This window comes from Diceros bicornis, chromosome 12 (genome assembly GCF_020826845.1).
Source record: "Diceros bicornis minor isolate mBicDic1 chromosome 12, mDicBic1.mat.cur, whole genome shotgun sequence".
Lineage (NCBI taxonomy): Eukaryota > Metazoa > Chordata > Mammalia > Perissodactyla > Rhinocerotidae > Diceros > Diceros bicornis.
Window position 1 is genome coordinate 47,017,037 of NC_080751.1, and position 12,196 is coordinate 47,029,232.

At 38.8% G+C, this 12,196-nt stretch overlaps 1 protein-coding gene across 1 annotated transcript in view; it reads left to right on the top strand.

Annotated features, from left to right (window-relative positions):
* EIF2AK2 (eukaryotic translation initiation factor 2 alpha kinase 2) overlaps positions 1–12,196 on the top strand; it is a 36,703-nt gene that overhangs the window by 17,648 nt on the left and 6,859 nt on the right. Inside the window, exons 11-15 of the mRNA XM_058551430.1 lie at positions 2,750–2,866; positions 4,309–4,489; positions 7,438–7,566; positions 10,921–11,022; positions 12,086–12,139. Of these exons, the coding sequence (XP_058407413.1) occupies positions 2,750–2,866; positions 4,309–4,489; positions 7,438–7,566; positions 10,921–11,022; positions 12,086–12,139 (583 nt within the window). The remainder of the gene's footprint in view (positions 1–2,749; positions 2,867–4,308; positions 4,490–7,437; positions 7,567–10,920; positions 11,023–12,085; positions 12,140–12,196) is intronic.

A 12,196-nucleotide genomic window follows, 5' to 3' on the forward strand; every position in this document is an offset into this window, starting at 1 on the left:
GGGCTGGAAGTTCAGCTGCGACTGTTTAACAAAGCGCCTCCACATGGCCTCTCTACGTGGCCTGGGCTTCTAACAACTTAGTGGCTGGATTCCAAGAAAGATTGTCCTCAGAGCAAGTCATTCAAGAGACCAGGAGGGAGCGGCAAAGGCTACTTTTGACTTAGTGTCAGAAGTTCCAGAATGTCACTTTCTCTGCATGATGTTGGTTAAAAAAGTCACTAAGGGGGGCCGGCCCGGGGGCGCAAGCGGTTAAGTGCGCGCGCTCCGCTGCGGCGGCCCGGGGTTCGCTGGTTGGGATCCCGGGCGCGCACCGACGCACTGCTTGGTAAGCCGTGCTGTGGCGGCGTCCCATATAAAGTGGAGGAAGATAGGCACAGATGTTAGCCCAGGGCCGTCTTCCTCAGCAAAAAAAAGAGGAGAATTGGCGGATGTTAGCTCAGGGCTGATCTCCTCACAAAAAAAAAAAAAAAAAAAAGTCACTAAGGCCAGCTCAGATTCAAGGGGAGGGCAAATAAGCTCTACCTCTTAATCTGAGGAATTGCTGTGTGTATTGGGAGGGAAGGAATTAATGATGACCATCTTTGGACACTATCTACTGTGGTAACAAGGTGGAGATTTAGAACTCATCCTCTAGAATGCCAGTCTACTGTGTTCCCGTTGTAACCCATTGCTTTCCATGTTTATTTTATGTATTATCTGCCCACCCCCCACCTTACTGAATAACAGAACTCCTTCAGCAAAGAAAGCACATAGTAAGGAGATCTTAAATCACATGTTCACCAGCTCATCAATCTTGCTTGTTGATTTCTGGCAGTTGTTACTATGTGGAACTTGGCCAGACATACCTCAAGGACTAGAGAAGGAGATGGAAAAGGGATATGGGCTAAGGAAAATGAGCAAGAGCAAAGGAGAGGCAGGCATGGAGTCTTAGGTGCTCTTCATCTCTGTCAAACCAACCCACTTTCTGTCCCATGGACACTACCTTGTAGTTGAAATACACTCATGCCTACTCAGCATCAAAAGAAGGCTTTTTCCTTCTTCGTTGTTTTGCTTAACAGGAATGAAGTACTGTTCCTTCCATTCGATAGCATTCTTTATTTAATGGTAATACTTGACGATGATAAGGGTGCAGTATCTTGGACATTTCTAGTGGTTTCATAAATTGGTACAACACAGTTAAAAATATGCTTGGAAATATTAATCTAGAGCCATAAAAATGTTTATGTACTTTGAGCCATGGGTTTCCTGTCTGGGAACCTATTCTAAAGATATATCCAAATGATGGAAAAAATTATACAAGAAGATATAAATCACAGTGTCATTTATATCAGTGAAAAATTAGAACAAACAAAATGTCCGAGAATAGATTGTCTGTTTTGTTCTGTCTCCTGATCAATGGTTATTTTGCAGTCATTAAGGGTACATACTGAAAATATTTACAAATGAAATGATGTGATGCTGGAATTGCTTCAGAATAATCCAGGGGAAGATAATCCAGGGCAAGATGAGGAAGTGGGTAAAAGAATAGAGGACGCAAGATTGGACAGGAGTTAATGACTGTTTCCTCTGATGAAACAGTGATGACTAGGTAGGGGTTAATTGTACTATATGCTCTTCTTTTTTATACTTTTGAAATCTTACATTAAAAAGTTTATACATGATGGTTATACACATTGTGTAACAGCAAGGAAAATTGTGAAGATAACAAGTTATGTGGAAAAAATAGGATAAAAATTAAATACTATAATTACAAATATATAAAAATACATATGAAGAAAGACTATAAGAAATAATCTAAAATAATAACTGTGTTAGGATTGTCTATGTATGAAAAATTTATTTTCACCAATTTTATGTTATATAGTTATAGAACTTTTCAAATTAAAAAAGGAAGTTGTAAAATGTTTTCTTATTCTTTCTCATCCTTGAAAGCTCCAATTTATTTACTCCATTTAGCATAGAATTGTCTTAGCTCTTGACTACACGTCCCTGTAAAGCTCCCACGTGTGCAGCAAAGTCTGTTTCCCTGCATAGATTATCCCTTATGTGTATTTTTGCCACACATTGAAAATTATGAATTAGGTTATTCATACTACCCGGGTTACCTATCCTTGCTGCCCAAATGGGGTTTGCTTATAAAATCCAAAGTGATTTTAACACAAGTTTAGACAAAACATGTGAATTAGCTACCAAGAATTACATCACTGGCATTTCAAGGACTACTACAAACGACTTTTAAATTGTCTGATGTTTGGGGGCCCGGCCCCGTGGCATAGTGATTAAGTGTGCGCGCTCTGCTGCTGGCGGCCTGGGTTCAGATCCCGGGTGCGCACCAACGCACCGCTTGTCAGGCCATGCTGTGGCGGTGTCCCATATAAAGTGGAGGAAGATGGGCACAGACGTTAGCCCAGGCCGTCTTCCTCAGCGAAAAGGGGAGGATTGGCATGGATGGTAGCTCAGGGCTGATCTTCCTCACAAAAAAAACAAAAACAAATTATCTGATATTTGGAATTAGTTAAGTCACTACTTTTTCTTTTATGTTGAGAGTGAGAACAGCCATGTTTTTTCTGTATGGTCGCTTTTTCCTTATGAGTGCTCCTGGTTTCCATTCTAAAACCCCGGGTGTGGGAACCATAGTGACTGTTTAATAAGGGAGTGCAGATCGTTGTCATCTATTGCTTGAGGTGGTTTGTGTTGTTATCAGGGATGTGTCCTGACACTGTTTATGTTCCCTGTTTCTTTTAACTAGGAAGGCAGAGCGTGAAGTAAAAGCTTTGGCTACGCTGAGACATCCAAATATTGTTCACTACTCTAGCTGTTGGGATGGGACTGATTATGATCCTGAGGAAAGCATAAATCCTTCAAGGTAACTAAAAAGAAATGCTCATAGCCATAATGGGATGGAGGAAACTGTCATTTACTGTGTGGGGGCCGCCAGATAAGCCCATTAATTATTATATTTATTAATCACCACCACAAACACTGAGACACTGTTATATCTCCATTCTGCAGGTAAGGAGACAATGAATAATCTTTTTCTTCTTCCTCTCCTTGCTCCAAACTTGCCTTGAAAAAACTTTTTTATTGTCCTCAGCTGCTTTCCTGACTCCATTGTTTAATGTATGGGCTTGCTCATGTGGCCCGAGTTCAGTCTAGGCTGTAAATGCAGTCATGTGAAGAAACTTTGAACATGTCGTAGGTGCTACAACTGGAGGTTTCCTCCTCAGTTGCCAGCACTTCTCTGTCTCACTCACAGGCCCCTGATTGGTGCGGTGCAGTCAAGGGAGTCTCTTTCCAATGCAACTACACTGCTTATGGTGGGGTGGGGGGCAGTGAAAATAATTTTAAGACCATGAACTGTGATGGGGGTACCCCACTTTACATCACTCAAGTTTTGTCTCTAGCATGCCACTTCCAAAGGACTGGAGGGTGCTAAAGAGCTGGCATCTCCGTTTGAATATCACTCAGCATTTCTTGGGGATGGTCCTCACTGAAATCCAGAGGCCCTTGAGGGCCTGTTCATTCATCATCTCCTGACTCCGGCCCCATCTCCATCCCATGTAATTGAGAACTTGATCATCAGTTGGAAGAGTTATTGACCATTAACATACAGGACTTCTTCAGCTTTCAACAAATTCTTGGCTACCTCTTTCTGTTTTCTAGCCAACATATGTTGAAAGAATATCAACTAATATTGAGGCCAACTTAGTTCAGAAAAAAAAATAAAACATGGTTAGCAAAATCAGTCCTCCCAGTTATATCTCATAGCAGTGTGTTGGCACTTCTCTTAGAGTACCTATTGTACTCTTGTCTTAGGGTTTTGTTTCCTTTACCTCTCTCCTAATAAATTACAATTTCCACGACAGCAAGGAATGTGTAACTCATTTTCTCATCAATAGTTGCCTGTTGTGTGACTTTCACAAAACAGATCCTCAGTAGATCCATGGTGAATTAAAGTATTTGAAAATTATTTGAAAAGTATTTGAAAATGTAAAAATGAAATTTAATTTTCTGCAATTCCATTATATTCTCCTATTCCTGTCTGTTAGCAAAGGTGATCAGGGACCTTCAGCATTAAAGAATGGACAGGCTCATATGCCATAGATTAGCTAGACAAATGAAACTCGGGACATCTGGGAACTTATGATTGAAATTTGTATTTTGTATTCAAATTTATTATATTTATATTTCTGTTTTGAGACATGTTTGGGAATTCTTAAGAGAAGGTATAATTAAAAATAAATGAAATGTATTTTTTAGAAATTTATTTTTATTGCTGCTTCAGCATACTGTGAATTTTATACCCAGATCAAAGACTAGGTGCCTTTTCATCCAAATGGAATTTTGTGATAAAGGGACGTTGGAGCAATGGATTGACGACAGAAGAAACAATAAACCAGATAAATGTTTGTCTTTGAAATTATTTGAACAAATAACAACAGGAGTAGATTATATACATTCACAACAGTTAATCCATAGAGACCTTAAGGTAAGTGAAAAATGTACTTTGTTAGGAATTGATAAATGTGATTTAGTCATTTTAAAATCTATCTTCTCTAGTTTTAGAATTGATTGACAGTTATGAGGAAATAATATCTCTGACCCTCTAAGGTTAGAATGGATCTAGAACTTGCCCCAAATACCAGTCCATAGAACCACTCAGAAGATCTCCAGGGCAAGTGAACTTACCGAGACATGGAGCTCTATAGGAAGGAGCTCATTCACTGCTGGTCCTATTTGGCTGATAGTCACACCCCAGTTGCAAACACTCATAGCTTTAGTATATTGAGCATTTCTGTGCAAATAACTATTGTGGCGGATGTAGCCAACTGGCTGCTCTGACCCTGCCTCTCCTGCTACTCAGGCTTGTCTGAGAGGCAGAAGGGACTCTGGTGACTATGGCTTTGGGAACATGGTTTTCCTAATTGCTCAGTCATCATTCTTACGGACGGTCACAGCTACTGGGTCCAGAGTCTAGAATTTTCTTGGTATTTGGTTAGACATCTCTGTCCCATGATTGTAAATTGCAGTAATCCCAACCTTGGAACATGTAGCATACCTTCATATTTTCATTTTCTTCTGGCTTCCTAGCTTCTTTCATGGTCTAAATGAGCAGTTTTCTCCCTTTTCCTTGTCGTCAAAATGAAAGAAGAGACAGAGCAGCCTTTCACAGTCTCTCCTCCGCACTCGATTACCTGTGATTTGCCTGCTCTCTTCGCAAACTCGCCATGCTGAATCCTCTCCCTGACCCTTTGCTCATGTTCTTGCATGGAACACTCTTCTGCCTGTCCCCTTTGGTCCCAATTCCTTTATGTAGCCTTTCCTGATCACTCTGGATCAGTCAGAAGCACCTTGTCTGGATGGATCTTGGCTATCTGCTTACCCTGCCTGTCTAAAACAGCCAGGAATGAGGAACGAAGCAAAAAGTTTCTTGAGGAAAATAAGCGCCCATGTAAACAGTTGTTTGTTGGGCCTAGATAGGAGTAAGTGGCCCTTAAAATGTATTGTGTCCTTGCCTACCTGGGGGCTGGATGCCTGATGCCTTCATGTTGGAGTCCACCTAGTTCCAATATCTAAGAATATCAGAAGGTATTCTTTGAAGTTGGAACGTTGTAAGGACTATGTTCAAAAGGATACATTTAGAATGGCTATACCTTCACCTTGAAATAAATCATATATAGAGTTAAATAAGAAACTAAACACAATTATCTGTTTATACAGTAATTTGCAAATAAATACAGAAGTTTGGGTCTTAACTCCCAGGCCCTCCTCAGGGTGAATTAGTGCAATTCTGAAAGGTGCTGAATGGATTCCCCTTTCTTCCGCCACATCATCGCCACGTCTCTCCTGTGTCTGCACTGCTTGTACCTCGTGACATGGAGTGATCTTCTCTTGTGTCTGTTGGCAGACAGTGTTCCCTCTATGTCTGCAGTCAGACTTGAATACAGTGGCTTCTTTCACCTTCTGCAACTTCTATGGCCTCACTGCTACAGTTGCTGCTTTCCAACATCTGAGAGGAGATGCAAATGAAAGGATGCACTTTTTTTTTGTGATGCTTCACAAAAGACCAGCTGCAGGTGGCTTTGCCAGAGAATGATCTCTACTCAAGGAAGCCCCTATTGTATAAAGTCTACCAGTGCTTACTGCTTTCTGTCAGAATGTTAAGAGTGAGGCCAAAGACTGGTGAGGGACGTAGAGGCTTCTGGAGTGAGGTCTTCCTGTCTGAGGAGGTTCAGTCTCGAAATAGGCTTAGGCTCCTTGGTCAGCCACTGTCTGAACACCAGCCCTTCTTGCTGTACCTCATATATAAAGTTTGCACTTTTTTTATGCTCCACAACCCAACATTTTGCCTAATTATACCATAACTAATTAGACAAAATGCAGCATTCTTGTTTTTTTTCTTTTTAATGAACTATAAACAAGCAATTTTTATTAGATGGTCTCATCTAGCTTACATATTTAGACAGCATTGTAAATGCAACCTCTTGTTTCTCTGAGTCAGGTTACAGCCTTGTGTGGGACTAGCAGTTGCACTTGCAAACCCATCATATTCCTACATTGTAACTTGAATGTGGCATAGGTGCATCTTTTCTCCACACCCACCCCACACACGTCTACAGCTTTCCATTTGTGTTATCGGCATTAGGTTCCAATCTCAGTAGTAATTGTTCTAACCTAACTGCTAATTTCTGTGTGGGCCTCCTCAGGCTGGTTTCTTGGAAGCTCCTCTTTCAGTTTTCCTGGGCTAATGGTCTCTTCCCTCTCAGTTCCTTTACTAGGCTGTCTCATAAGTATTATCTCATAGAGTCCATGTGTGAATGACTAAGCTCTACATTGTACTGAAAGTCTAGCCTTTTCAAGAATGGCAAAATATTAATTTCCTCATCACCAACCTTCCTGTTTTCACTGTCTTTAGAATATTGGTCAATACCTTCTACAAAGCCATGGAATAGGATGAACACCCCTCATTCTGTTCTATTCTGTTCTTCCTTTTTTTTTTTTTCAATTTGCTTAAAGAATTACATGGGAAAAATACTTTGGTGCTAGTCATCAGCTTCCTGTTAAGTTGGTGTGCCTTCAAGGATAGAGGGGGTATGTTTGTGAAGAAGTTGTCAGAAGCCTAGAGAAATTGACATCAAGTAAGCCCCCAGGAGAAATTCTGCACAGGATGTTCTCCAGCATTATTGGGAGGAGACCCATTCTGAGAATCTCAAAATGGGAAGGGATGTTAAGGGCGTCTACTTCAATCCTCATCAAATCCTGGACTCATATTTGCAACATTTCCACCAAGGGTGTTTCCAACCCTGGGCTACCTGTGTGAGGGTAAATGCCTTATAAGTAAATATCAAAATAGCCATTGCTAAATATGATTTGGATTTGTGATAACAGTCTGTCAAATTGGTACTTATAAATTAAATATTGTTTTGTTTCCCATAGCCAAGTAACATATTTTTAGTAGATAGAGAACACGTAAAGATTGGAGACTTTGGACTTGTAACGTCCCTGGAAAATGATGACAAGCGGACAAGTAATAAGGGAACTAGGCGATACATGAGCCCAGAACAGGTGAGGTCACCTTCCTTTCTGTCTATGTGCTTTTCACTTCATTCATTTTTTTAAACTATAAAAATAATAGACACCTCTTATAAAATTAAAACAGTACAGAAGTATATAGAATAAAAATGGAAAATTCCCCTTAACCTTCCTTACTTCTGCTCTCCTCACTAGAGTTTGTTGTTTATCCTTTTTCAGTCATTTTCTGTGAGTTGTAAAATTTAGTGCAAACACGAATATATATTTACACAGACTTTTTTACATAAAAATGTACATAAATACGTTTTTACAAGGATATTATCATGTTCTTCTGTGATTTGATTTTTTCCACTCAGCAGTGTATCATAATTTTTTCACATCAGCGGGGATAGATTTGACACATTCTTCTTAGCAACTGTATTGTCATGTAGCATAATTTCTTTAGCTGTTTCCTTATTGATGGGTATTTATTTAGGTTGTTTCCAACTTTGTACATTTGCAGACATGTCATATGTCTTCTTCCTTATCTTTGAGTCTAAAAAAAATATTTCAGTGATAATCTATGATAAATTTCTTGAAGTGAAATTATTCAATAAAATGACAAGTGCAATTCAAACTTGATAAATACTGCCAAATTGTCATCCAAAAAAAGTGATTCTTCTATGCTCTCCTACCAAAGTGTAGAAGACTGCTTCCTCCCTCACATCTCAGTTAGACTAGGGTACTGTCAGACTACAGTTTTGGCCAATGTGATGAATGAAGAGTATCTTGCTGTTTTAGCTTGCTTTTTCCATATTTTTAGAAGGTAGGCCATCTTTACATGTATTTACTTACAACTTTTCTGTATATTCTCTATTCATATCCTTTCTTTATTTTTCTTAATTAGATTAGCTTTTTCTAATTTATTTGTAAGGAATCTTTATGTATTTTGGGTATTGACTCTGTGTCTGTTAACAATATTAAAGAAAATTTCTCCTTGATTGTTACTTGTTATTTCTTTGTTTATGATGTGGCATAGAAGCTTTTTTTTTTTTTTTTGAGGAAGATTGGCCCTGAACTAACATCTGTTGCAAGTCTTCCTCCTTTTTTCCTTTTATTTCCCCAAAGCCCCAATAGATAGTTGTATGTCGTAGTTGCTCTGTGTGGGGTGCTGCCTCAGCATGGGTTGATGAGCAGTGTGTAGGGCTGCACCCGGGATCTGAACCAGTGAACCCTGGGCCGCTGAAGCGGAGTGCACGAACCTAATTGCTACGCCACTGGGCCAGCCCCATTGAAGCTTTTAAGTTGTCACATTTATCAATATTTTCTTTATGGCTACTGGGTTTCTCATTTTTATTTTGGAGGCTGTTCCTACCACAAGATTATAAATGTATTTTGTGTTTTTGCTAATACTTTAGTCTAACTTGAATTACTTTTCATATTGGTACGTATTTTTAAATTTTTTTCCTGAATATGTACTATAGTGTTTTGCTATTAAAATGGGACTCCTTGTATCTAATTGGTTATTAGTGAGACTGTTTATTTTTAAAATATATTTACAGTTATGTGCCACATAACAACGTTTTGGTCAACGACAGACCACATATACAACAGTGGTCCCATAAAATTAGTACCATATAGCCTAAGTGTATAGTAGGCTGTACCATCTAGGTTTGTGTAAGTATACTCTGTGATGTTCGCACAAGAATGAAATAGCCTAACGACACATTTCTCAGAATGTATCGCCATCAAGTCACGCATGACTGTATTTATTTATAATTGTAGTAAAATACACATAATATAAAATTTATCATCTTAACCATTTTTAAGTGTACAGTTTAGTGGCATTAAGTACATTCATGTTGTTGTGCTACCATCACCACCACCCATCCACAGAACTCTTTTCATCTTGTAAAACTGAAACTCTGGACCCATTGAACAGCTCCCCATTGCCTTCTCCCTCTGGCTCCTGGCAACCACCATTCCACTTTCTATCTCTATGAATTTGACTGCTCTAAGTACCTCACATAAGTGGAATCATACAGTATTTGTCCTTTTGTGACTGGCTTATTTCACTTAGCATGATGTCCTCAAGGTTCACCCATGTTATAGCATGTGTCAGAATTTCCTTTTTTTTTTTGTAAGGCTGGATAATATTCCATTGTATGGATACACCACACTTTGTTTATCTATTCATCCATTGATGGACACTTGGGTTGCTTCTGCCTTTTGGCTGTTGTGAATAATGCTGCCATGAGCATGGTTGTACAGCTATTGATTTGTCCATGTTTGTCTTATAGATAGACTCATTACTCTAATAGTTTTAATTTTTTTGGTTGATTGCTTATTGTCTACTTTTCATCTTTTGATGGTTTGAGAGTCTAGAATGGAGAGGGACTGACCTCTTCTTCACTTTGGGGACCATTTGGCATAAAAACGTAATTTAAGTTTTTTGTGGAGTGTGAAAGTGGAAGACACTAGGTGGCTAATGGCTCCCTTTAACTCCCACTTTATTAACTACTCCTGCATCCTATATGGTCACTCTAAGAATATTTTTTAAAAAATCGTTCATCTTGTGCTTTTCATTTTTTTAGTGATTTTTTAATTGAAAAACATTTTATTAAGGATTAATTTGTACACCATAAAATGCACAAATCTTAAATGTACATTTTTAGCTTTGACAAAGGTATGTACCTGTGAAACCCACAAGCCTGTGAAAATGTAGAACATTTTCCTCACCCAAGAAAATTCCCTCAGGCCCTTTCCAGTGAGTCCTTGCCCAAAAGCAGCCAGTGCTCTGATTTTCTGAGGAAAATAGTTTAGTTTTCCCTGTTCTTGAGCTTCATATGAATGGAATCATGCAGCATATACTCTTTTGTATTTGATTATTTCACTCAAAGTAATGTCTGTTGGAGAACCTTGAGTTGTTGCTTATGCCAGCAGATTATTCCTTTTTATTGCTGAGTACTCTTCCATTGTATGAATATACCACCCTTTGTTCATCCATTCTCCTGTTGATAGACATTTGGATTGCTTCCAGTTATGGAATACTATGAATAAATCTAATCTTCTATGAACATTTGCATGCAAGTCACTTAATGGGAACTAGTTTAACTGCTTCACCAGCTGCATCTCATTTAACCCCACAACCTCTGAGGTTGAAAGTATTGTTATCCTCATTTTATGATTAAGATTATTCCCACATTGACGGTTAATTTACACAGGTGTTTCAGTTATTTAGTGACAGAGATTTGAACCTGGGCAGTCAGACTCCACAGATCTAGCTAGCAAGTATACATTGTTGTATGATAAGAAAATATTTTGGTCAAATTACCTTCTTTGGCTTCAGAAGGCATGGATGTTTATATTAGGTGAATAACAGATGTAAATATATTTTGATCTCTTTAGATTTCTTTAGAAGAATATGGAAATGAAGTGGACATTTATGCTTTGGGGTTAATTCTTGCAGAGCTTCTTCACATATGTCCTACTACTTCGGAAACATTTAAGGTAAATAATCTCACAGAAAGAGGTAAGCAATAAAAACCATTGGCCGTCATCTTCAGAGTGCTTCTGCAGACGGTTATTCCACTCCTGTGGGCATGGGCTTGAACATAATAGTGTGGAATGCAAATGAAATATGGATCATGTTTGGGCAACCAAAACATTTTGTTAAAGACCAAAAGCGTTGGTCCTCTTTGGAAGGTGTGTACATGTCATAAAAATATAGCTGTTTCTTCCTATTCGAGTCAGTCAGTAAAATTGTAGTGATTGCTTTGCGTAAGACACTGTGCTAAGTGCTACTAGGGTTATAAAAACACATAAGCCTTGTTCTCAAGGAGCTTATATTCTAGAAGGGAAGATAATATAAGAAAATTCTACAAGTGTCTTGTGAGAAAGCCTGAAGTCTTATGGAAGCAGCTAGGAGGGAGATTCTTTCCAGCTGTAGGGATTTAGGTTTCATGGAGGCATTTAAGCTGGATCTGGAGGATGGTTGGCTTCTAATAGTCCAAAATGGAAAGAAGGTAATTCCAGCATAGAGACAGACATGTGCGGAGTGTTTGGAGACAGCAGGCAGTGTCGTTTTTGTTGGAGTATATAAGTTACAGGAAAGTGGTGATTGATGGCACTGGAAAGACATGTTGGCACTCAATTAAGGCAAGAATACGGACTTTCTTGTGGAGGCAATTGGGGGCCAGTAAAGGCATTAGGCGACTAGATATCCTAGTCTGAAGCTCAGTAAAGGGGACTTGCCTGGAGTCAACAGCCTTCTCTTCTGTAAAAAAGGGATAATGAAAATACCTATCACATAGGGTTCCAAAAAGGATGAAGGGAAATAATGCATATGATGCTTTTAAGACTTCAACATGTTGTAATGTTAAAGATGGTTATTAGATGGCATGAGGTGGGCGAGGGGAGTCCTGCTTGCTCCTTGGTAACGAGACTTTCCAAAGATCTGGAAATATCCTAGATTTAGGGTATCTCCAGCTTTTAGTGCTTCCTAAGTTTGTTTGTCTTCCCAAGTGAATAATTGCCTAACGACTATATATATATATATATGTTTTATTTTCAGATTTTGGAAGATGTAAAGGCTGGCAACTTCTCAGATGTATTTGATAAGAGAGAAGTAAGCACTTGAAAATAATCAGAATTTTATTTATTTCAATGTTTTATTTCTTAATGT